This window comes from Pogoniulus pusillus, chromosome 10 (assembly GCF_015220805.1).
Source record: "Pogoniulus pusillus isolate bPogPus1 chromosome 10, bPogPus1.pri, whole genome shotgun sequence".
Classification (NCBI taxonomy): domain Eukaryota; kingdom Metazoa; phylum Chordata; class Aves; order Piciformes; family Lybiidae; genus Pogoniulus; species Pogoniulus pusillus.
In genome coordinates, this window is record NC_087273.1 from 5,123,449 (window position 1) to 5,150,077 (window position 26,629).

A 26,629-nucleotide genomic window follows, 5' to 3' on the forward strand; every position below is an offset into this window, starting at 1 on the left:
GTGTTTGAAGGGGCTACAGGAGAGCAGGAGAGGGACTTTTAACAAAAGTGACAGGAACATAGAATCACAAATTGGTTTGGTTGGAAAAGACCTTGAAGATCACCATGTAGTGCCCTGTACCAGCACTGCCAGGCCACCACTAAACCACATCCCTCAGCACCACAGCCATATGGTTTTCTAGGGATGGGGACTTCAGCACTGCCCTGGGCAGGCTGTTTCAGGCCATGACAACCCATTTGGGGAAGAAATCAGTGAGGGGCCCTTCCAACTCAGACCATTCTATGACTCTATGAATTCTGAGACATCCTTAGCCCACAGCCCCCCAGTATGAAGTTAACCTCATTGCTCTGTGCTGAGTTGCTGGGCTGGACCGGTTCGGTTGTACTGGGAGCGGCTGCTGCTATTAGTGCTGTTTGAAGTCATTAAGTAGCTACAGCACTAAATCATCTGGGAAAAGATGACAGAAAATGAAAAGGAGCTGAGAGTGGGAAGTGTTTCTACATGGATGACCTCTTCCTCATTCTTCTGCTTCCTGTCATTGAAGGAACATAAAGTTCATCTTGGGCTGCGCCTCTCGGGACACAGCAATAGGACTGAAGAATGTCCATGCAGAGCACTGTCACAGTCACAGAATGTCAGGCTGGAAGGGGCCCCAGGGATCCTCTGCTCCAATCTTTCTAGCTCACAGCAAAGTTGCAATCAGCTGGCCCAGCACCCTGGCAAGCTGAGTCTCAAACTGTCCCATCAAGAGGACTCCTCTGCTCCCCTTGGGAGACGATTCCAGTGTCTGACTCTGTTCACAGGAAAACATTTTCTCCTGGAGCCCAAAGGGAATTTCCCCATCAGGAACTTGTCCCCATCATTCCTGTCTGTGCCATGGGGCTCCTTGTCCAAAGGGAACCTCCACCCTCCTGGCAGCCATTCCTTCTCTACTGGCCATGGTGAGAAGTCATTCTAAGAGAATTAGTTTCCAGACAGCAAAGGAAAGATTTTAGATAGTGGATATTGTTCTTATTTCAAGGTCAACATTTTTCAGAGGTAACTCAATAACCTCAAGGTCCTCTTTGTTTTTTAATATAATCTATTACAGGCAAATCACATCTTAAAGTGGACATAGTTGTGTGGGTTTCTTCTTAGGTTCCCTTACCGAACACACAAGGGACATGGAACTGTTGGAATGGGCCCACAGGAGGCCACAAAGATGATCAGAGGGATGAAGAATGTCCTCTGTGGGGACAGGCTGGGAGAGTTGGGGCTGTGCAGCCTGGAAAGGAGAAGGCTCCAAAAAGACCTTAGAGCAGGCTTACAGTGCTTGAAGGGGCTACAGGAGAATTAAGGAGTGACTTTAGACAAGGGTTGGGAGCATCAGGGCAAAAGACAAAGACTTTGAGCTCAGAGAGAGGAGATTGGAAGTGGAAATGTGGCATACATTCTTGACAGCAAGGCAGAGGAGACAGTGGCACAGGTTGCTCAAGGAGGTTGTGGATGTCCCCTCCCTGGAGATGTTTAAGGCCAGGCTGGATGAGGTCTTAAGCTGGGCTGGTGGGAAGTGTCCCTGCCCATGGCAGGGGGGTTGGAATTGGATATTCTTTAAGGCCCCTTCCAATCCCACCCGTTCTGTGATTCCATGATTATTCTTCCATGCAGTAAGTCCCACAAACAACAGCAGTCTCACTTGCCATGATCCTGCTTGATTTTCCACTGGAGAACAGACTCCCAGAGCTGTGGGATATCTCATTATAGACAAGGCTTTTGGATGCAATCTGCAACAGACTTCCTGACCACATGCAGTTATTCAGGTCTCTGCAATAAATTTATCTTTCCAGAACATGGAGAAATCATAGAATCACAGAATGCTTTGGGTTGGATGGATTTAAAAGCTCATTTAGTTCCAGCCCACCTGCCATGGGCAGAGACACCTCCTACTAGAGCAGCTTGTTCAAGGTCCCATCCAACCTGGCTTTGAGAGAGGGTGGTTAAACACGGCTGTAATGACTCAATTCAAATTTGATACTTATCCATTTACAACCTGAAATCCTCTTTCCTATTTCCATTTATCACTCTATTTTCCACCATGTCCTGCCATAACTGAGCTGCAGTCCTGTTTATGTGGAAGATGCTGGGAATTTTGCCAGGGGGATCAGGAGTGAGATGCAACACTGCAAAATTCTAAGTGTTGCTTTGCCAGAGAGAGGTCATAAATGGGTCCCAAAATGGAGCCAACAGACTGAAACTGGAAGCCTGCTTCTTGCAAACCTGTGATGGAATCTGAGCCAGCTACAGTCAGGATCAACACAGAAACACCGTACTGAGTTCTGCCTCTCTGCAGTAATCATAGATTCACAGAATGGCTTGGGATGGAAAGGACTTTAAAGATCATCTAGTTCCAAATCCCTGCCATGGGCACCTCCTCCTAGAGCAGGTTGTTCAAGGCCCCATCCAGCCTGGCCTGAGCAACCTCAACAACTGTTGGTTTGTTTATTGGTTTTTGATTTCACAATAATTGGTAATTTAAATTCAAATGGAAGGAACTGTTTACATATTTATTTTCTCTTCTTGTTATATATATAATCTGTGTGTATATATATATATGAACTTGTAATATATATAAACTGAAGAGAGATTTATGTGCCTGGTAAGAGAGAGGCAAAATGATCTATCCTCAAAGCATTCATTCACCTGCTGTCTGCTCTAACTTGTCAGCTTTAAGATTATACTACAGGAAAACTACATTAAAGCATTCATTGCCTTCACTGTGTTGTCAGTTTTGCTTCCAGGACCTGGTACAACCTGTGAGGATGCCCATGAAAAACCTGTTTAGGCTGCTTCATACTCAGTGGAGACTTTCTGATGGGCTGAGGAACTATGCAGGAAGAGCCAAACCACGCTGAGGTTTACACCACTACAGCATCCTACTTTCCAGAGGAGTTTTACACCACTGGGATCCACTGCATCTTTCTTCCTAGCATGGGTGTATAGTGGCTTCCTCTGTCACTTGAGCATTACTCACAACTCAAACTGCAGAACAATAAAGTCAATATGAAAATCAGCAGCAGCATCCTGCACTGGTTCTGTGAGTTTCATGACCTAATCGTTTCAATTTACTAAATGTAAGCTATTTCTGGAGGTTCCCTGCTGGCTTTCCAGAAAGTCTGTCATCGTGCTCCCTTTCTGCACATGAAATTGTCACAAGGGAAAAAATTACAACCATGTCAAGAACAGGGCTCTGCTGTGAAACAGGCAGTGAGGAGCTGGTGGATAGATTAAAAGTGAATTCCTCAGCTTGAAAGGCAAGGCTTGGCTCTTCAAGTGATTCTGCCCCTCTACTCAGACCTCACCTGCAGCACTACCTCCAGTTCTGATGCCCCCAGCACAAGAAGGACATGGAGCTGCTGGAGAAGGTCCAGAGGAGGCCACAAAGACGATCAGAGGGCTGGAGAACCTTCCTGTGGGGACGGGCTGAGACTTGGAGCTGTTCAGCCTGGAGAAGAGAAGCATCTAGAGAAGCTTTATAGCAGCCTTCCAGTACCTGAACGGGCTCCAGGAGCGCTGGAGAGGGACTTATGACAAGGTCTGGGAGTGCCAGGACGAGGGAGAATTGTTTTGAGCTGGGAGAGAGGAGACTGAGACTAGAGATGAGGAGGAAATTCTTTAGAGTGAGGGTGGGGAGACCCTGGCACAGATTACCCGGGGATGCTGCAGATTGCCCCTCCCTGGAGGTGTTTCAGACCAGGCTGGATGAGCCCAAATCAAGCTGGGCTGTTGGGAGGTGTCGCTGCCCATGGCAGGGAGGTTGAAACTAGATTATCTAGAAGGTACCTTCCAACCCGTTCTGTGATTCTATGAACTTGCCTGTAGAACAGTGTGAGAGGCTGGCTGGGGTGCACACTAGCCTGCTGTCACAAAGCATATTAGTGGGATGATGACAGGAGGAGTTAGGGCTGGTGGCTTTCCAGTACTATCCGCCTAGGGCTGCCCTAACATCACTCCCCAGGACAGCGACAGCCACGAGCACAGGAGGCTGCAGAGGGCAGCACTGCCATGCACTTGGCCTCTCTTACCCAGGACAGTACACAAAAATGAAACATTAACTTTATTAACCTCCTGGTTGCATGGATCCATGATTCTAAGATCTCCCTGGCAATCAGTGGACTCTTAATGGTGCCAGACTTTGCACACTGGAACTGACCCTTGGCAAGAAAAGCTGAGACAAAAAACCCTTTTCAGTCCTGATCCATGTGTCCCCATCGTGAGGTTTTCAGGAGCAAGATTTTTCTGTGAGGCTGCCTGGAGGCTTTGGGCAATGAAACCAGGGTGGTTTGCATAGGGTAACTGGAACTTGGAGTGGCAGTGCCACTGCTGTCCTTGCCAACTTGCAGAGACCACAATGAGGGCAGAAACACAGCTAGCTCAAAGGCAGGAAGACACAGGGGAGAGGAAGGAAAGGCTCATCAGGGATGAAAAGGGGATTACAATTCTTTCCCTTAGGAGGGCAAAGGGAGAGATGGAAAAAGCCACCAAGCAGAGGAACAGCCAAAGGCCTGGCGACAACAGCACTGCTTGCTGCCATGGGGTACACACTGAAGTAAACAGAAGCAGCAGCAAACAAGTGATGCTCTCAGCTAATTGCCTGGCACTGTGTCAGGGCAGAGTTCAGCCTGTTTACAAGGTCTTTACATCTGAGAGGTCTTTATAAACTACTTCATCAGCCACCTCAGCAGAAGGATGAATGGATCTAGAGAAGCTAATCTTAAACACATCCTATTCAGGAAGGCTATTTAGTGGCAGAAACCAGGAGCCATATTGCTGTGGAGCACAGGAAGAGCTCAGGCATCACTGCCTCAGATGCACAAAAAGTTCAGCTTAGATTTAAACCTCATTTTATTTAAGGGCTGGCCAAGATGAATCACTTCAGTACATAAATTAGCAAAGCAGCCACCAAAAGAAGTGCCACACACTCCACAGGACACTGATCTCACCAATTAACAAGAAGCAGTTTTCACACTACTGTTAGAGGAACACAAATTTTACTGAGCAGGAGAGCTGGGTAAAAACCTTTGTATTTTATTTTGCAGCAAGTTATGACAGAATCATAAGGGTGGTTTGAGATGGAAGGGACCCTAAAGATCATCCAGTTCAAATCCTTGCCATGGGCAGGGACACCTTCCACTAGATAAGATTGCTCAAGGTCCTGTCTGACCTGGTGTTGAACACGTCCAGGGACAGAGCAGCTACAATCTCCCTGGGTAACCTGTTCCAGTGTATCCCCACCCTCACTGGAAATTAAAACCACTGAAGGAGGGAAAGATGAGACAAAGAGCTAAGTACAGTGTTTAATCTTCACCTGCTCTTGTCAGAAGCAGAAGCAGGTTAAGTACAACAGGCCTCCAAGGATGCACCCAAGCTAAATCAAGGCTGAAACTGTCCAGACTTTTGAACTCTGAACTCAGCCATGCTGTAATAACATTTCATAAACATGAATTGTAGGGGGAATACACAACATATAATTCCAGGAAGCCAAAATTATAGCTTTCTAGAATGTGCCAAAACCTATCCCTAACTATTCCCATTCCCCATCATTTGTGTACCAAGGGCAGCAGGGCAGGAGGGAGCCACAGCAAGGAGAACCTCCCTGTGTCTAATGCTTGTAGCTGAGCCCCACCTGCAGTGTGCCTGGCAGTATGAGCAAAACAGAAAGCAGGCATAGAGTCATGGAATCATAGAATTGTCTTGGCTGGAAAAGCCCTCTAAGATCATCCAGCCCAACTAGCAGCCCAAAACCACTATGGCCACTAAATCATGTCCCCAAGGGACACCTTTCTTGAATGCCTCCAGGAATGGGGACTCCACCAGCTCCCTGGGCAGCCTCTGCCAATCCCTGATCCCTCTTGCAGCAAAGAAATTGATCCTCATCTCCAACCTAACCCTCCTTGGCACAATTTCAGGACATTTCCTCTCCTATCACCTGAGACTAAGGAGAAGAGCCCAACCTCCACCTCACTGCAGTCTCCTCTCAGGGAACTGTAGAGAACAATGGGGTCTACCCTCAGCCTTCTCTTCTCCACACTGCACACCCCCAGCTCCCTCAGCTGCTCCTCCCCAGCCCTCTTCTCCAGACCCTTCCCCAGCTTCATTGCCCTTCTCTGGTACTGCCCTCAATGTCCTTCTTGGAGTAAGGGCCCTAAAACTGAACTGAGTATCCAAGGTACAGCCTCAGCAGTACAGGGACACAAAGACTTCCATACTCCTGCTACATCAAATAAACAGAACAGGAAACATTTGGGGACAGCTAAAAATGGCACTGGTTTCACATATCCATCACTGTCAAAGCTCTGACCCTTCTACCAGCATCACCCAAGATGGAAGCTAAATGCACTTTTAGCCATCACAGGCCCCTAACAAACTGCAGGCTGCTCCTCTTGCCTGGATTCTCCTCCACCACTGCGGATGTGCTCCTCTGCAGTGCTGCAGATGGAGAGACAACACACACATACAACCTGCAACAAGCTCTGTGCTATGGCCATTCCTCTGCCTTTACCACAGCTTCACTTCCAATGATCAAGAAATAATAAGGGTATGGTCCAAATTATTACACAATCACAAAATGGTAGAGGTTAGAAGAGACTTCTGAAGATCAGAGTCCAAAACTCCTGTCAGAGCAGGATCACTTAAAGCAAGTCATGCAGGAACACATCCAGGAGGGCCTTGAAAGTCTCTAGAGATGGAGACTCTACCACCTCTCTGAGTGGCCTGTCCCAGTGCTCTGCTACTTTCAAAATCAAGAAGTTCCTCCATATATATATAGCTGTAACTTCCTCTGTTCAACTTCTTGTCCATTATTTCTTGTCCTGTCACTGGGGACCACTGAAAAGAGTCTGCCCCCATCTTCCTGACATCCATCTCTTAGACTTCATGTTCCCATGGAGGAACATGAAGCTTGCCCAGGGAGGTGGTGGAAGCCTCATCTCTAGAAGTTTTTTAAGCTAGGCTGGATGTGGCACTGGGCAATCTGATACAGTTTGAGGTGTCCCTGCCCATGGCTGAGGGGGTTGGAACTGGATGATCCTTGAGGTCTCTTCCAACCCTGACAATTCTGTGATTCTGTCATTCCCCTGACACAACCATTCCCCTTTGCACATCTTTTTGCACCCCACTTTTTAACTACCTCATCATTCTCCTTAGCTCAAATCATTGCCATGTCTCACACATTGATCTCTTCTCTTGGTTTGCCTGCTGCTAACAGTGCACTCTCCCACCTCTGCATCATGCTGTTCCCTTGGGTGAGATGTCAGCCCTTTATTACTTGAGAAAGAGCTACCTGGTGGTTTATTCAGTTTATCTCAAGTGCTTCCTTAAGGCCCTGCTCTTCTTCTCTGCTCCTAGAAAATGAGGCCCACAAAGGAGTGACAGTAAGCCAGAACACAAACTGAAAGAGATGAAGCTGCAGGCTCTGTCCTTCTGAAGGAAACCAGCCCCTGCTGTAGCTAATCTTGTTTGGGGGGATGTTTATCCAAGTTCAACAAGGTCTCCACTGAGCCAGCTCATGCTCTCATCAGCCTGTGTAAACCTCCTCTTATTCCCCCTCTAACATTACTAAGAGCTTTAAAGGAGTCACTGTTCTTGTCAGGCACATTATTCCACTATGGTCTGGGAGCCCCTTGCTGTCTTCAGGGGTGAGCAGCAGCAGCCACTTGCTCCTGGTGAAGCATGTCCTTTTGCAGCAGCAGCAGCAGAGAGGGAAGTGGTGTCTGAGGCAGCCCTGTCCCTCTTCTCCAGCACTGGCACCACTGCAGCATGCCAGACACAGTTGCTGTTTTACCATCAGCTCCCTCCCACTCCTATGGCTTGCTGAAGACAGCAGCCCAGCAGGCACACTGCCAGCTCCTTCCACCAAGGTCGAGGACAATACTGTGCTCTGTGCTCTCATGTCCCAGCCCTGCCAAATGGTAGCAGATGGCATCTTCCTGCCCAGAGCCCAGTGCCATGCTTGGCAAGCCACAAAGGTCTCCCTTCTCTGGGTGTTACCCTTCTCTCTCCTCCACCTTGGCATGCAGCAGACAGGCTGGTGAGGCTGTCACGTTTTCCATGACCACCCTGAAAGAAGTCCTTTGCAGAGCAGATCCTCCTGCCAGCCTTGACTGCACAAAAGGGCAGACTGCCCCTAGACATGCACCACCTGCCGTGCACACTGTGGGACAGACACGCTGGCTGCTGAGGACAGCTTCTTTCAACACAGTCCTTCTCCTCCCACAGAAGAGACTGCTTGGTCTGCAGCAGAGGCAACATAACACCATCAAGCACTGCTCTCCTTGACATTTTTCCTTCCTCAATAATCACCTAAATTGCAGGCCAGCTTCATTAAGACCCAACAGTCAACCTTGTGCTGGCAGTGCGAAGCCCTCTCTAAACAAAGACACCTCAACCCCAAGTTCCTCCTTGTTATTTCATCTAGCTCATGAAAGCTAAGCACACACTGAAATTAGGAACATAGCAGGGACCTGCAGTGCACCACAGAAGATCAAGATGTCACAAGCAGTGATGCCATTAACTCTAGAAAAGACTTGCAAACTCATTAGCAGAGATTGCCATCTCCAGAGGTACGACTCCATGAGCAGAGATGAGACAATGTCGACCTGGGCAAAGATACATCCCAAAGAGTTTCTTTTCCTGTCACACGATAACCTACCTGGCTTTGACCACACTGAGTAACAAATCAGCACCATGTCCACGACACAAGTGTGAAGCTGGCAGATATGAGGTAGAAATCCTTCTTTTCAGCCTTAAATTTCACAGAAGTGCAAGCTGAAGTCAGAAGAGACCTCAGAGATCATCTACTCCAACCTCACCGCCGCAGACAGGGACACCTCTCAACTAGACTCAGCTGCGCTGAAGAAGCAAAGACAAGTGAAGTCCTTGCCCTCACCATGGGCTTACAAACTTTTGTCCCACTCTAATACAAGGCTGGAAAAGAAGGCAGGCAGTACTTGCTTTTAAATAAGGATCAGTGATCCTCTGGCAACAGAACTGGAAAGGGAGGGAAATGAAGATCTGCATAAGGACTGGATGAAGAGTAAAGGACTTGTGAGCCACCACAGTCACAGAGTAGTGGATGAGGTCAAACAGCAACACCTAAGAACGTGAGAGAACATTGCAAGAAGAGGTAAAAACTTCAGCAAAATAATCCAACTTCCATTCAGAAAAGCCAGGCCCTGGGAAGTGCCTGAGCACGTTTGGCTGAACCACCCTTTCATCCAAACGGAGCTTGCGTTACAAAGAACCACTTCATGTGGAAAAGAGCCCTAAGATGATCCAGTCCAACCATTCTCTAACTCTACCAAGGCTGGGGCTAAACCATGGCCCTCAGCATGGTATCTCTGTCTCTCTGAAACACCTGCAGGGATGGGCATCCAACCACCTCCGTGGGCAGCCTGTGCCAGGCTTTGAGAGCCCTTTCAGGAAAGAAGTGCCTTCTGATGTCTATTCTAAACTTTCCCTGGGGCAACTTCAGGCCATTTCCTCTCCTTCTATCACTGTTCCTAGCAAGAAGAGACTTGATTTTTCCCAGCACTGTCTTCTCACTCCACAGGAGTTGTTTGGAAATCCAAGTTTCAGGCTGTGCTTTATGACAGGCCAAGGACACTGCTGACATGAAAGAAGCTAAAAACTGAAGCCTTGAGCAGGCTATCCAAAACAGAGCTACGTCTCTTACTTCACCAGACTTTGTGATGTTGCCTCCAGAGAGAGATATGTCAAACTAAAATTATGAAGCTAGTGGCTGTCAGAGGTGCCACTCAGACAGCTACTGTAGTCAGGAAGACAAAAGGCATTTTGTTTGAGACAAAGTTTGGATTTACACACCAGCAAATGCCCAAAGCATCCACACACGTTTCATTTGTATAGGCAAATAAAAAGGTGTGTCACAGAATCAACCAGGCTGGAAGAGACCTCCAAGATCATCCAGTCCAACAGGTGTAGAGCTGATGGAGGGAACACAGACAATGCTGAACAGCTACTGGAGCTTCATGACTCATCCAAACCTTGTGGCTGAGGTGTGAGTTATCTTCAGCCCCACAAAATCTGCATTATCAATGCTGAAAAGCTTCCTGCAGTTAAAGAGAGGATGTTTAAATGATCTGCTGTTGCAGGGTTTTCAATGCTAGGCACGTGCTGGAGTTCTACCACAAAAGGGACCACATCTTCTCACTAGGAAAATGTGCCTCATAGAATGGTTTAGGTTGGAAGGGACCTCCAAGCTCATCCAGTTCCAACCCCCCTGTGCCATAGGCAGGGATACCTCCCACTAGTTCTAGGTCTCATCCAACCTGGCCTTGAACACCTCCAGGGAGGTTGTGGAGCACAGAGTCACCCAATCTTCAATCACATTGGGTGATTCTGTGCTCCACAACCTCCCTGGGCAACCTGTGCCAGTGTCTCACCACCCTCACTGCAAACAACTTCTTCTTAACATCTAGTCTGAATCTCCCCTCTGACAGTTTAAACCTATTCCTCCTCACCCTGTCATTACAAGACCTTGTCCCTCCCCAGCCTTCCTGTAGGTCCCCTTCAGATACTGGAAGGCCACTCCAAGATCTGCCCAAAGCCTTCTCTTCTCCAGGCTGAAGAGCCCCAACTCTCACAGTCTGTCCTCATAGCAGAGCTGCTGCAGTCCTCTGAGCATTTTCGTGGCCTCCCCTGGACTCATTCCAACAGTTCCATGTCCTTCTTATGTTGGGGGCTCCAGAACTGCACAGAGGACTCATGTCTACTTGCAGGATAAACAGGACATTCACTGGTAGTTCTTTAGTTCTTGTCAAGACCGAGTCACATCAATTCTTGATAGAATCACAGAATCATGGAACTGTTTTGGTTGGAAGAGACCTCAAAGTTAAGTCCGACCATCAACCCAGTACCACCATGGCAAACAAACCATGTCCCAGGTGCCACGGCCACGTGTTTTTTGAACACCTGCAGGGATAGGGACATCACCACCTCCCTGGGCAGCCTCTTCCAATTTCTGACCACTCTTACATTAAAGAAATTGATGATAAGAATGTTCCAGTAAGGAACTGAGCTTGAGAGCAGCAGGTTTTTATGATGCCATGTCTCACCATCTCTTTTCACAGAGATGTAGGATTGGGGATGGCTTGGGTTTTGCTTCCTCCAAACTAGAAGAGTCAAACCTTCTAGCCAATATCTGCACTTCATGAGAGCTCCTGCTTAAATTGGAAAGGAGCTCATTCTAACTGAGCCCTCACTGCCAACCTTGTGAGAAACAAGCAGTGAAACCTCAGCCAGCTTCATTTCTCTGCCTGACTGACTCCAGGCATTTCCAAGGGTCACTTAGGGAAAAAAAAAGGCAGCATTTAAAGTTGTCACAGCTGCCTCTGAAGAGCAAGGAGAAGACAGAGCAGGCCAAGGCATCCACACTCCTTATCAATGCATTTCTAAGCACTCTCTCTGATAATCAGGATGGCAACGTGTCCAGGAGATCTCCAGTAGAGAACGAGCAGCACTTAAAGTGCTTTGGTGCAATATGGCACTGCGTGGAGGTGTGACTGTGCAGCAAGGCTGGGCCCATCTGATTCAACAGGCACAATTAGTTTATCCAGCAGTATCAGCAATGCCCTTGAGGTCCTGTGCTCCTGACAACTAATGAAGAGGCACTGCTGGCTGTCAGTGTGTGCAAGGGAAGGCATTCATCTTCTTGGCAGCGCCAATTAAATCCACCGAGGTCACACCAGGAGGAGACAGGAATTCAGCGCAGGGAACGAGGCAAAGCAGCTGCCTGGTTTAACACTTTGGTTTGGGGGGCTGTAGTCTGCAGAAAGGGGAATCAGCTCTGTGCTAGCCATGCTGATGGTGGAGGGAACATAGAGTACCAGTGTGACACCAAAGATGCACACAGGTAGATGTTCACATAGGCACCATGGAAAGGCCTTTCTGGGCAGCAGGGCAGGAAAGCCCTCAACACACAAACAATATTCTCCTGAAATCAAGAGAAGGGAACTTGCTCAGTGCACTGTGCTCCCATCACTCTGATAAGCCTGTAAGGAAAGCAGCATCTCCATCCTCAGTGAGCTTTCCTGGCCTGGATCAAAGCCAGCATGGCCAGCAGAAGCAGGGAAGTGATGGTATCCCTGTGCTTGGCACTGGTGAGGCTACACCTCATACTGGCTTCAGTTCTGGGCATCACAGTATAAGAAAGACATGGAGGTCCTGGAGTGTGTCCACAGAAGAGAAATGAGGCTGGTGAGGGGGTTGGAGGCCATCATGTGACAAGTGGCTGAGGCAGTTGGGGCTTGGTAGTCTGGAGAAAAGAAAGCAAGGGCAGACCTCACTGCTCTCTACAGCTCCCTGAAAGGAGGCTGCAGTGAGAGGTGGGTTGGACTCTGCTCTGTAGATCAGGTGATAGGAGGAGAGGAAATGTCCTGAAATTGTGCCAGGGAAGGGTTAGGTTGGAGATGAGGATCAATTTCTTTGCTGCAAGAGTGGTCAGGGATTGGGAGAGGCTGCCCAGGGAGGTGGTGGAGTCCCCATGCCCTGGAAACGTCCAAGAAATGTGTGGGCATGGTTGAAGGAGGCCTTGGGCAGCCTGTTCTAGTGGGAGGTGTCCCTGCCTGCAGTTGGATGCTGGAACTGGATGATCTTTGAGGTCCCTTGCAACCTAAACCATTCTATGATTCTGTGGCAGTTTTTGAGCTGGTGGTGCTCCCACAAAGGCACACAGTAACAGGAGGAAGGGCAATGGCTTCAATCTAGAAGAAGCTTGACTTGGGTTACACAAATATATTCTTTCCTATGAGGGTGATGAGGCACTGGCACAGGTTGCCCAGAGAACTGTGGAAGCTCTAAGCATGAAAGTGTTGAAAGCCAGGTTGTATGGGGCCTTGAGCAAGCTGACGTGGAGCAGGTCCAGAGGAGGCAATGAAAATGATCTGAGGGCTGGAGAATTTCCCCTGTGGGAACAGGCTGAGAGAGCTGGAGCTGTTCAGACTGGATAAGAGAAGGCTCCAGGGAAACCTTAGAGCAGCCTACCAGTACCTGAAGAGGGCTACAGGAGAACTGGGGAGGGACTTTTACCAAGGGCTTGGAGTGCCAGGATGAGGGACAATGGCTTTAAGCTGGGAGAGGGGAGATTGAGAGTGGAGATGAGGATGCAAGTCGTGAGAGTGAGGGTGGGGAGTCACTGGCACAGGCTGCCCAGGGAGGCTGCGGCTGCCTCCTCCCTGGAGGTGTACAAGGCTAGGTTGAAAGAAGATGGTCTAGTGGAAGGTGTCCCTGTCCATGGGCAGGGGTTTGGAACTGGATGGTCTTTAAGGTCCCTTCCAATGCAAACCAATCTATAATTCTTTGATCTGCATACCGAGATAAAATCTTAGGTCTCTAGAAAGGAAGAATTACACAGAATGAGAGTTAATCTTCTAAATAAAACTAGTAAAGATCAGGGGAAAAAAAACCAACCTAATCAGACAACTGTGCTCTGTATGTTCAGATTTCCCCTTAAAAATGTATTTATTTAAACTCTCTTCTGGTTTCTGTAGAGTATGAAACACTCTGAGTGCAGGAGAAGCTGAGAACGACCACAGCAGCTCACAGCCACAGAAGACACCTATATAGAACCATAGCATGGGGCCCATGCTGTGCAGGAGACAGTTTTGCTCCTGGAAATTTAACTTCATCAGCACAGCAAAAGTGGAAGACACACCAAAAAAACCCAACAAACCACCAATTTAAAGTGTTAAGCCAAGTCATGACTTCAGGAACGAACAGAATGTTTTCAAAATGCAAATTGAAGGCATCTTTCTTTTAATTACAGCATCAGAACTGCAGGCTGCTTGCCTCCACACACACATTTCTTTCTCTCCTCTCCAGAGACGGCTGCGTACGGAGAATTGGTACCACGGAACAAACCTCCTCCCACGGACATTCCCCAAATAATTTGCATGTATTACCAATAAACAAACACACACACACACGAGTTCTCAGCCTGCCCACACTCACAGACAAAAAGAGGATTTGTCACTGCTGCCTCTGGCTTAGAATTGTTTGTTTCATGGAGTTGTTTCACTTGGAAAAGTGCTCTGAAATCATCTCAGGCCAGAGTCTAAGGTAGTAAATCACATCAGCAATATACACCTTTGGTTGACAGGATTCTGTCCTTGAGGCAAATCATAGAATCATAGAATCATAGAATCAACCAGGTTGGAAGAGACCTCCAAGATCATCGAGTCCAACCTATCACCCAGCCCTAGCTAGTCAACTAGACCATGGCACTGAGTGCCTCATCCAGTCTTTTCTTGAAGACCCCCAGGGACGGCGCCTCCACCACCTCCCTGGGCAGCCCATTCCAATGGGAAATCACTCTCTCTGTGAAAAACTTCTTCCTAACATCCAGCCTATACCTACCCTGGCACAACTTGAGACTGTGTCCCCTTGTTCTATTGCTGGTTGCCTGGGAGAAGAGGCCACCCCCCACCTGGCTACAATGTCCCTTCAGGTAGTTGTAGACAGTAATAAGATCACCCCTGAGCCTCCTCTTCTCCAGGCTAAACAGGCCCAGTTCCCTCAACCTCTCCTCATAGGATTTGTGTTCCAGGCCCCTCACCAGCTTTGTTGCCCTTCTCTGGACATGTTCCAGCACCTCAACATCTTTCTTGAATTGAGGGGCCCAGAACTGGACACAGTACTCAAGGTGTGGCCTGACCAGTGCTGAGTACAGGGGAAGAATAACCTCCCTTGTCCTACTGGCCACACTGTTCCTGATGCAGGCCAGGATGCCATTGGCTCTCTTGGCCACCTGGGCACACTGCTGGCTCATCTTCAGCTTACTATCTATCAGTACCCCCAGGTCCCTTTCCTCCTGGCTGCTCTCCAGCCACTCAGTCCCCAGCCCAAGAATGTAACCCCCCCCAAGAATACAGATAAATGATCAATCAATCCCAATCTGAAAACTACTCCAAAAAGCAGCTCAGGCTCTCAAAGCAGCAATAAAGAGGTTCTGCCTCAACACAAGGGGGAACTTCTTTACTGTAAGGGTCACAGAGCGCTGGAACAGGCTCCCTAGAGAGGTTGTGGGGTCCTCCTATGGAGATTTTGATGGCCTGTCTGGATGTGTTCCTCTGTGATCTGTGTCAGATAGCATTGTCCTGCTCTGGCAGGGAGGTTGGACTCCATGATCTCCTTGGGTCCCTTCCAACCCCTAACACCCTGTGATCACTGTTAGGAGCTGTTCGCCTGCCCTCAGTGACCAGGGAGCACTCTTAAATGACGATGCCGATGTCATCAAGCCCAACTGATCCCATTTTTACCACATAACCCACTATGTCCCAGCATCCAATGCAACCTCAAACAGCTACCACTACACTTGGTGCTGTACCATGCTGTCACCATGCCACTCCACACAGCCCCTTGAACAACCATGCTTTGCTCTGACAAACAAAACCCACATCCTTTTCCCACGCAGCCTGCAGGTGAATGCAAAGAAGTCATGAGTGAATGTCTGAAAGAATTAACCTTTTTTGCCTTTTCTTTTTTTTTTTCATTACACTGAATCATTAATCACCTTCAGCTCCTGTTCCAGCAGAACAGATGTGGCCATTTGTCACTGAGCACAAAACTGCAAAAGCTTTTTTTTGGTTTTTTTTTACATAAGAGTAGAAAAATCCTACCTGGAACAACTTCAAAAAGGAACTTCCCTGGACTTTCTTCATTGCAGGGATGCTCAATCACTCTGTTGCCAGGCAGGAAGATGGCACCCTAAAGAAAAAAAAAACCCACAAAACTAAAAACCATGCCATGAAAACTGCTGCCACACTTCTGATCAACCAACACTGCTTCTTTTTAGACTTTTTTAGGAAGAGATTCTTTACAGCAGGACAGGGAGGGAATTCTGCCCCTCTGCTCTGCTGAGGTGACCTCATTGCTGTCTACAACTACCTGAAGAGAGGTTGTAGCCAGGTAGGGGGTGGCCTCTTCTCCCAGGCAACCAGCAATAGAACAAGGGGACACAGTCTCAAGTTGTGCCAGGGGAGGTCTAGGCTGGATGTTAGGAGGAAGTTGTTGGCAGAGAGAGTGATTGCCATTGGAATGGGCTGCCCAGGGAGGTGGTGGAGGCACCGTCCCTGGAGGTGTTGAAGCAAAGCCTGGCTGAGGCACTTAGTGCCATGGTCTGGTTGGTTGGGCAGGGCTGGGTGCTAGGTTGGGCTGGATGAGCTTGAGGTCTCTTCCAACCTGCTTGATTCTGTGATTCTATGAGACCCCACCCTCATTCTCAAGGATTTCTTCCTCATGTCCACTCTCAATCTCCCTTCTTTTGGCTCAAAGCCACTGCCCCTCATCCTATCATGAAAATCTCTTGTCAAAACTTCCTCCCCAGCTTTCTTTTAGGCCTATTCAGGTTCCAGAATTATAAGACAGAATCTCTATAAGAATAAGAATAAGAATCTCTACAAACCTTTTTTACCTGTGAATTTTAAGTCAAATACCACAGGCCGTTAAGGTCCTGTTGCATAAGGGTGGTGAGAGACTGGCACAGGTTGCCCAGGGAGGTGGTGGAAGCCTCATCTCTGGATGCTGGAACTGAGGGCTGGAACTAGGTGATCCTTGTGGTCCCTTCCAACCCTGACTGATTCTATGATTCCATGTTTTTAAGGCCAGGCTCGATGTGGCTCTGTGCAACCTGGTGTGAAGTGTCCCTGCCCATGGCAGAGGGGTTGGAACTGGATGATCCTCGAGGTCAGTCCCTTCCAGCCCTGACAGCTCTGTGATTCTTTCCCAGGAAGTTTAACTTTCAGGTGAATCTGATTTTGTCTTAAAAAAGCTGCACCCAGGATAAGGAGCTCAGAGTCTTCACACCAGAGTAAGCTTCTCTGGCTGAGGAGTTTGTGCCAGTGAAGGCAAACAACATATTGAAGCTAATTATAAATCTTGCTATTCAATTAAACAAAAATACAAAATTAAGAAGACTTAGCCCACAGCACTGTAAAGCAAAATCAATTTATGAGGCAGTAAATGAGAACTGCACTCAGTTTGCTGTCAGCTCATTAGCAACAGACAAGCTGCAGCCTCATTAGAATGTGATGCTACCTAATCCTCTGATGCAAAAACCCCTCAGTGTTTACTTTTCAGTGAGTTAATGATAGCTTTTGAGAAGAGAAAACCAAACCAATTATCATATTGATAACCCCAGCGCCTTCCTCTCATAGGTGGAATCTATTTTGTCAACTGAAATGCAAAGCCCAAAGCTAAACATGACAGTTAACATGAAGGGAACCCAAACAGCAACAGAGTATCGCTGTGGTCTGACAAGAGAAGTGCTCCAAGCTGAGTTTATTTTGCTCTCTATGTTCAGCATTGTTATTGGAACCAACAGTGCGTGAGATTGAGGGGCCAAGGTCAGTTGTATGAGGTTTAACAAGGCCAAGTGCCTGCACTTGGGTCATAACAACCCCATCCAATCCTGCAGGCATGGGGCAGAGTGTTTGGAAAGCTGCCCAGCACAAAAGGATCTGGGGGTGCTGGTTGACAGCCAGCTGGGCAAGTCAGCAGCGTGCCCAGGTGGCCAAGAAAGCCACCAGCATCCTGGCCTGGATCAGCAATGGTCTGATCATGAGGATCATGGAAGTGATTGTCCCCCAGGGACTCAGAACTGCTGAGGATGCACCTTGAGTCCTGGGTTCAGTTTTGGGTCTCTCACTCCAAGAGAGACATTGAGGCGCTGGACTGGACAACAGAGCTGATGAAGGGCCTGGAGAACAGAGCTTGGAAGGAGCAGCTGAGGGAGCTGGGGATGTTTAGTGAGAAGAGAATGCTGAGGGGAGACATCACTGCTCTTTACAGCTCCCTGAGAGGAGGCTGCAGTGAGGTGGGAGTTGGGCTCTGCTCTCTAGGATCAGGTGAGTGAAGGAGATGAAATGAAATTGCAACAAGGGATATTTAGGTTGGAGATGAGGAAAATGTTTTTTTGCTGCAGGAGTGATCAGGGACTGGAAGAGGCTGCCCAGGAAGGTGGAGTCTCCATCCCTGAAGGTGTTCCAGAAAGGTGTTGCCATGGCACTTGGGGACATGGTTTAGTGGTCTTGGTGGTGCTGTGTTGCTGGTTGGAGTGGATGATCTCAGAGATCTTTCCCAACCAAACCTCCTCTCCGATTTCAGGCAGTACCTATCTATATACATTTCTGAGGGCTGCTAGAAGAAGAACACCTCTTGGTTAGTGCAGCAACCACTCAACTGCCCCAGACAAGTGAGGAAAGCCTACAACAGTGCCTGCAGTGCTTTCACTTCCCACCTTGTCTGCTTTCACCCTGCCTGTCCGCCCTCACCACTTCCCCTTCGCTGTTCTGGTGCCATCTCTACAGTTGTGCCACAGCTCTCTGGAGTGTCCCTTTGCTTGGTTCCTCAGCAGCTGGCAGTGCTTCACATGAGCACACTGGCATCCTGGTGTCCTGTAACAAACACCCTGTGGCCCCTCATGCCCCCAGCTGCTTCACACACGTAGAAGACCCTAGTCACTGCTGGTGCCTTTGCTCAGCTGTCTTTCTGGGTCCTTAAGGTGCAGCATCTGGCCCATCTGTTCAGCTTTGATAATGCAAAAGACTATGAGAGAGCTAAAGAAGTTCCTAAGTTAAAGCTGTGTTTTTTAACCTTGAGCATCTTGTTCCGGAGGAATAACAGAAGAAACCCAACAATCTAATCTCAGCCATCTAACAAGGCAGTAATTTGGGTACAAAAGATGAAGGTAGTTTCCAGAGGAAACGTGTTTTGACTTGAGTATCAGTGCATGCAAATGTTCCATCATTAGAAACCCTGACACTGCTTCATACTCTACAGATTGCTCACAAGTGTTGTAAAAAATATCAGCCCCAGACTACAGATTGGACCAGTTTCATATTCTCCTTTCAGAGAAAGAAATGAAAAACTGTGGTGCCAGCAGGGAACAAGAGACACAGATGACTAAAACAGAAAACATGGGAGAGGGAGAAAAATCTGGCCATGAAAAGAGAGTCACAGATCCCCTTTCACTGCTCTTCCCCAGGCTAAAATAGCCCCAAGTCTCTCAGTCACATCCCAGTGCCCTAATCATCCTCTTGGCCTCTATTAGGCTCTCGCCAGTAGTTTCCTGTCCCTCTTGAACAGGGGAGTCCAGAACTGAACACAATGCTTCAGCTGAGGCCTCACCAGGGCAGAGCAGAGCTTGAGGAGGGCCTCCTCTGACCTGCCAGTCACACTCCTCTGAACCTATGCCAGGAGCCCACTGCTGGCTCATGGTGAACTTGCCCAACAGCACTCGTGGGCTGTTCTTCACAGAAGGGGGGACCCAAGTCCCTCTCCAGTCCCATCACCACTCTGTTTGTGGGCTGTGCTCCAGCAGGGCAGCAGTGCTGCACAGAGCCCCTGCTGTGGTAAACCCAGGGCTGCCTTTCAATTTCCAACACTTCTGTCCTTATCAGGGCAGTTCTGCTTCTCTGGCCGAGTGCTGAGGGTGACTCACAGGATGCAGAAGTTTGGGTTGCTCAAGAACTAAACATTCTTCAAGGAAAGACTCAGAGGGAGGGGAAAAAAGACCCTAAACCTGACCTTTCTATTCCATCTTGGGTTCCTTCCTCATTTTGAAAAGGTGGCTCACCAGTGGTCACTACATGCAGCTGCAGGGTCCCGCTGATAGCCTTCATAGACTCTCTTTGGTTTCATTCCCACAGCTGAGGGAAAAATTAAGGATCTAGGCCATGATGGGAAGTAAAACATTAGAGTTACCAATTATAATCAAATGCTTTGCTAAGCCCCATTGCTACAGGTGTTGGAATCTCCTCCTCTGGAGACCACCAAAACACACCTGGACAGCTTCCTCTGTGACCTGCCCTAGGTGAACTTTCTTTGGCGGGTGGGTTGGCCTCTATGATCTCCAGAGGTCACTTCCAACCCCTACCAGCCTGGAATTTCATGTGATTCTCATTAGGAATTCTCCCACCCTACAGGAGGATTGATTTAAGGGGAAAACAGTGTAATTAGCTGTGGAAACACTACACAACACTACAACCTTGTTGAAAAAAAGTACAGCACATTGCTGGCTCGTGGTCACTCTGCTCATCAGGATCTCCAGGTCCCTTTCCCCTATGATTCAGTCAAAGAGACTAAGGTAAAAAAAAAATAAACTCACTGAACAGATTTCAATTCTGTTCTAGACAGTAACCACAGGGAAAAAAAAAGGTCCATCTTTCCAGCCCTCCCCTCAGCAGTTTGAGTATAAGGACACTGTGAGAGACCACATCCAAAGCCTTGATGAAGCTGAGCTATGCAGATGCTCCCTCTGTATCCTAAAAGCCTCAGGAGGACTTGCTCCTGGACTTCACCCTGTGCTGCAGAGAGGCTGCTTTAAAGATGTCTTTTAAAAGTAGTCACTACTTCTCAACATTGTGCTGTCCTAAACCAGCATTTTCTTCAGTGAGAATAACTGAGACTTTCATAATCCAGACTTTGCCTCACTTTCAGCTAGTCTGCAAGGCTCTCTAAACGTACAGCACAAACACCTGAGTGTACTTGGGGTTATAATAGAATCACAGAATGGTTTGGGTTGGAAGGGACCTCCAAAGATCATCCAGTCCAACCCTCTCTGCACTCAGCAGGGACATCCTCCACTAGATCAGGTTGCCCACAGCCCTGTCCAGCCTCACCTTGAAGATCTCCACAGATGGGGCCACAGTCACCTCCCCTGGGCAACCTGTTGCAGTGTTCTAGCACACTCCTGGTGCAGAACTTGTTCTTCACATCCAATCTCAAACTACTCTCTCTAGTTTGAAACCATTGCTCTCCTCCTGTCACTGCAGGTCTCTGCAAACAGTCCTCTTCCATTCCTCTTGTAGCCCCCTTCAGGTACTGGAAGGTCATTATTAGGTATCCCTGAAGCCTTCTCTCCTCCAGGCTGAACAACCCAGCTCCCTCAACCTGTCCTCATAGCGGAGGTGCTCCAATCCCCTGATCGTTTTCTAGCCCTCATAGCTTCTGATGAGCTTTCATATTTAAGTACAAAATAATCCTTGATTTGCTTTTCCATGAGACAGTGACAAGCCTCCTGCAGAGCTCTTGAGGGTGTATCTCACAGAACGCCAGACAGTCTGGGGTAAAAATGGATTCAGGGTGACTGGAGACCACCATTATTAACTGCACTGCAGCAGCTGCTCTCTTCTACACCACATTAATATAAATAGTTTAGATGCCAAGCTGCTATTTTAATCATAAATGAACATGAAGATCTGCGGAGTCTGTGGGACAGGCCTTACCAAAGTGGATGGAGGAGGCAGGAGGGAAATCCAAGACAAAGTTCACACAGCAGGTGAACAGAAACAAAACTGCAAGGTTTCTGGCAAACACAGTCATGTTCTGGCCACTGGCCTGCTCCCTGCCTGAGGTGGTTGTTGAAAGGGGCCTTTCCTCCAGCTAACAAGAAAAAATAGCTCATACCAGACATCTGCTGTCAACACTCTGGAATCTGCTCTTCTGAAAGAGCTCCTGAAGCTTTAAGCTTTTTTAGATGCAGATCAATTTCTGTTGAATCATAGAACCAGAAGATCACAGAATGGCTTAGGTTGGAAGGGATCTCAGAGATCATCTACTCCAACTCCTCTACCACGGGCAGCGAAGACTCTCAAACTAGACTTGGTTGCTCGCAGCCTCATCCAACCTGTCCTTGAACACGTCGAGGCAGGAGGCATCCACAGCCTCCCTGGACAGCCTACTGCAGAGTCTCACCAACCTCCTACTGAAGAACTTCTTCCTCAGCTCCAGTCTGAACCCCCTGTCCTTCAGCTTCAAGCCATTCCCCCTTGTCCTGTCTCTAGACACCCTCAGGAAAAGTCCCTCTGCAGCTTTCCTGCAGGCTCCCATCAGGCATTGGAAGGCAGCTCTAAGGTCTCCTCTGGAGAAACAGTTATTTTATTCAAATGTTCATTTTATTCAAAGTGAAACCATAGGGCAAAGATGTCAAATCTGGTAGTCCACCAAGCCCTAAGTAAATATGTTTCCTTTGGAGCCTAACCAGCTGTGCCCCCATTTTCTGGCATGCTTACAGCTACAGAGCATTCTGACTGCAGCTGGAGACTAGAATCATCATGGCAAACTGAGGTACTGCTCAGGAGATAGTGAGAAACAGGGAAAGGGTGGCTCAGATTTAGAGCTCCTTGTGAAAACTGTCACATTATTCTGTCCCATGGGACAAAATGTTAGTCCAGCCAAAAGAAAAGCAGAACAGCTTCTGAATTCCAACCTCACACTTAAGGCCATTGGCTCCAGGCTGCTTTAATAGGCTCCTTCCAAGCCTGCTGGGGTCAGAACAGAAAATGAAAGTAATGAATGAGGTTTTGTTACTATTCTTTAAGGATTTAGTTTTACAAGTTCTGTGCTGCTACCAATGGCTACCATTGATCATACAACCAGGGAATGGTCTGGGTTGGAAGGCACCCCCAAAAGTCATTCAGTCCAACCTCCCCTGCAGTCAGCAGGGACATACTCAACTTGATCAGGTTGCCCTGTTGAGTCTCACCCTGAGTATCTCCAGGTAGGGAGTCCCAAGAACCTCCCTGGGCAACCTGCTCCACCATGCCTTCACCTCCCAGTTCACAGCTTTTTCCTTTGCTATTCTACATCCTTCCCTACTGCTTTCACTCTTTCTAGTCCCTTTCTGCCTCCTACATCCTTTCTACAATATCAGAGAGCTTCAGCCTAGTTACTACATAAATTAACCAGAGGTTGAGTATTGTTTACTCAGAAACATTTTCCTCATCCACAGCAAGTGAAGGAATAACATAACAAGCATCCACTATGCCCCTTGATGGAAAACAAGAGTAGTGATTCATTGAAGAGCAAAGGAAAAAGGATCCCAGAGTAAGTAGTGACCTCCCAAACCACTGCCAATCTAAGGCTCTTAAGCCACACACTTAACTTGTCAGCAGCAAAACCCCAGCACATAAATTTTCTGCAGCCTCCAAGGATGGCACTTGCCCATATGCAGATGTTTCAATTTGATACACTCCACACCTCCTAGTTCCCCTCTGAAAACAGGCTGCAGAAAGGAGACTTGGGTGAATCCCTCTCCTACTGCTGCAAAAAAAAACCCTCCACTAAGTCCTGTCTCCCAGGCTGTAACACACTCAAAGCTTTCTCTTAGCACATTTTTTTGTTTGCTCTGTGCAACATATCCTCTTCCATCGAGGAAATCCAGAGGAATTAATTCCTCATCATGTTCCCCCACAGCACAACATGAGCACAAGCATCCTTCAGCTCCTGACAGCACACCATGTTCCTGTGGCTCTGCAGGAAAGCCAGGCTGCAGATTTAATGACCTTCTTCACCAGTCTTGCTACAACCCTCACTAGAACACCAGAGCTGCTCCACTTAGACACTTTGCTAAATGGTATCTCAGACTGTCTGAGATATGGGAGGTCTCAGCACAGGCAAATTAAAGTTGCCTTTTTCTGTTAAATAAAGAAGGGTTCATTAAAATCTGTAACAGGTGGCAGGTTTGGCAGCTCTGCTGTGTAGGCTCCAGACAGATTTATCTTGCTTTTTATTTTCAACCACTGCTGTGACTGCTTTTGCTGAGATAATTTCTCTTCACAAAAGCCTCCTGTTCAGGGCTGCTGTGTAACCTGCTACACCAACCACACCAAGCTGTAAAAACATTAGCATCAGTTTTCACAATCAGCATCTCACATTTATAACTCTGGAGCTCTCTTCATTAGTGTTCTACAGCAATTCTGCTAAGTTTGAAATCTTAAATCTAAATAGGCAGGGTGAGGAGTGGCTCAAAAGCAGCCTGGAGGAGGTGGTCCTGGGGGTGTCAGTTGATGCAAAACTGCCCAGGAGTCAGCACTGGTCATTGGCAATGCAGCAGGCAGCTGTGTGCTGGCTGCAGCCAGAGCGGGGAGAGCAGCAGCACAGAGAGGAGCTTCTGCTTTGACCTCACCTTCAGCACTGGCCCCAGTTCTGCTGTCCCCAGCACAAGAAGGACCTGGAGCTGCTGGAGAGGGTCCAGAGGAGGCCATCAAGATGATCAGAGGGCTGGGGAGCCTCCCCAGAGCCAGGGCTGTTGTGCCTGGAGAAGAGAAGGCTGCAGAGAGACCGTAGAGAAGCCAGAAGTACCTGAAGGGACTACAGGAGAGCTGGGAAGGGACTTCTGACAAGGGCTTGCAGAGCCAGGACAAGGGCAATGGCTTTGGGCTGGAAGAGTGGAGATAAGGAAGAAATTCTTGCAAGTGAGGGTGGGGAGACACTGCCACAGGTTGCCCAGGGAGGTTGTGTCTGCCTCCTCCCTGGAAGTGTTCAAGGCCAGGTTGGACAAGGCCTACTCTAGTCAAAGATGTCCCTACCCATGTAAGGAGGGTTTGAACTAGGTGGTCTTGAAGGTCTCTTCCAACTCCAAACCATTCTAGGATTGCAGAGAAGTTTGCCCTTTCATTTGCTGGAGCAATGAAAACAGGACAGACTGACAGCATAAGAGATTATCCTGCCCACAGCTCACGGGCTTCAACTGAGCCTCCTGCAGCTGGGACTGGACCAGGGGAGTGCCTGTTCCCCTCACGCATCTTGCCCAAACAGGCACAGAGGCTTCCTTTCCTAGGTCACTGACTGAGCTGGAAAGGGAATGAAAGCAGCTCCAGAAAGCCAGAGTCACTCACAGAAATGTTTTCAGACTGCCAGCAGAGTAGCAAAGAGGATTTCAAGCCTGTAGTTTGAGGTCATTCAGTTTGTATCTACTACACAAGGCGCTGGCTTGGTGGGGAACTCAGAAAGCCTCTCTCCCTAGCAACAAGTCATGCTGGACGTGCTGCTTGCTCAGCTGCAAATTCGGCTTTCATCCCAGAGCTAATGGACTTAGAGGAGGCTGTTCTCAAGCACTAATAGGCTAAAAGATCTCAATTATTTTCATTTAAAGACAAAGGAGTCTCTCTTGTGAGCTATTCGGTTTGCTACTTCGGGATCCACGGCACTTGCACTACATCTAAGTAAATAAAAGGGAGGGAGAAAAGAAGTCATCCTGACAGGCCCTTTGAATGGACACAGACCTCCTACAGTGCTGAAATTCCCTCTAAACGGGAAAAGAGAAAGATCCTGCAAAAGCCCATCACAGTAGATGGAGCAGTATGCAAGGGTCAAGCTGTAGTCAAAAAGGATTATCAGAGAAGTGCTTATCTGCCCTAATGGCTTGGGAAGTTCTACAGCAACCTTTTAGGCTCTGTACTGAGCTCTGGGTGGAAAAACCTTCAGCACTGCTGTGCTCAGGCCACTCGCTGCTGACCTGGTATCATGATTAGTCTAACGCAGGAGAGCTCCCTTCTGACAAGATCAAGAGATTATGGCAGATTACACAGAGCCGGACTGCTGATAGCAACTTGTCACCTCCACCTCGGGGAATGAGTCCTTTCCAAGGCTTCCCAGTTCACAAACTTGGATGTCAATCTCTCGGTTGTTCCTCCCTTTCAGCAGAAACTCAACCTGGTGAAACTGCACAGTAGCAAGATTTGTGTGCACAAAAATAATGAACAATTCTGTGATGAGAAGTGCTAAGTGCAACACAGGAGTGGTCGAAAATCCCTCCTAGTTATCTTTAAAACCCATCAGAAATCCAGTAGTGAGAACAATCCTACTCAATACATTATCCTCTTTCCAGTGCCTGCCTGTAAAATTGCTCCTTGAAACAGAAGTTGACATTAGCATCCCAGCAGAGTAGACACAAACATACCCATGTGGTGTCAAACAAAGCAAGAAAGGGTGGTGCTCCTTCTTTACATCTGGAGTTTGTATTAAAACATTAACAAGCAATAAGCCTTAGCAGCAAAAAGTGCTCCTGCAGCAGCAGTAAAGTCACACACTGAAGACACAAAATATTCTTATCAGATTTCTATTTCAGTATGAGACTCAAGGACAAAAAGTAGTTAATGGGTTGCTGCACCAAACATCTTAATATCCCAAAGCCAGGGCACTTTTATTTTAGGACCACACAGAGGATGGCTTTGCATAGAGCCAACTGTTCTCTGCATTTGCCTAACTGGGGATACCATAGAATCAGAAAGTTGCTTTAGCTGGAAATGGCCTCTAAGATCATCCAGTCCAAATATCAACCCAACACCACCATGGCCATGAAACCATGTCCCCAGGTGCCATAGCCATGCTTCTTGAACAACTGCAGGCATGGGGACACCACCACCTCCCTGGGCAGCCTCTACCAATCCTGACCATCCCTTGCAGCAAACTAACTTTTCCTCATTTCCAATCTAACTCTCTCCTGGACACAATTTCAGGACATTTCCTCTTGTTCCATGGCCTGATACTAGGGAAACGAGACCAACCTCCACTTCACTCCAGCCTCCTTTAAGGGAGTTGTAGAGAGCACTGAGGTCTCCCCTCAGCCTCCTCTTCTCCAGATTGAACACCCCCAGCCTATGTATCCACAGGAACTAAACACCGCCAGCCTCTAGCATCACAGCGCTACTATCTCTAAAGGCCTGCACATCAGAAGAGGCCCATTTTAATTTGCAACCTAAGCTAGGTCTAGAAGGATGTCTATTTCTGTAGATGACTGGATATACTTGGTAAAGAAAGGGATATGGTACTACCACACCACATACAGTTGCTTTTT

General features: G+C 48.0%; 1 protein-coding gene across 6 annotated transcripts in view; it reads right to left on the bottom strand.

Moving 5' to 3' along the window:
• Window positions 1-26,629, bottom strand: part of ARHGAP24 (Rho GTPase activating protein 24) — a 184,241-nt gene that overhangs the window by 82,459 nt on the left and 75,153 nt on the right. For all 6 annotated transcript variants that reach the window (XM_064149592.1, XM_064149591.1, XM_064149590.1 and 3 more), the window contains one exon: window positions 15,669-15,756. In XM_064149592.1, the coding sequence (XP_064005662.1) occupies window positions 15,669-15,756 (88 nt within the window). The remainder of the gene's footprint in view (window positions 1-15,668; window positions 15,757-26,629) is intronic.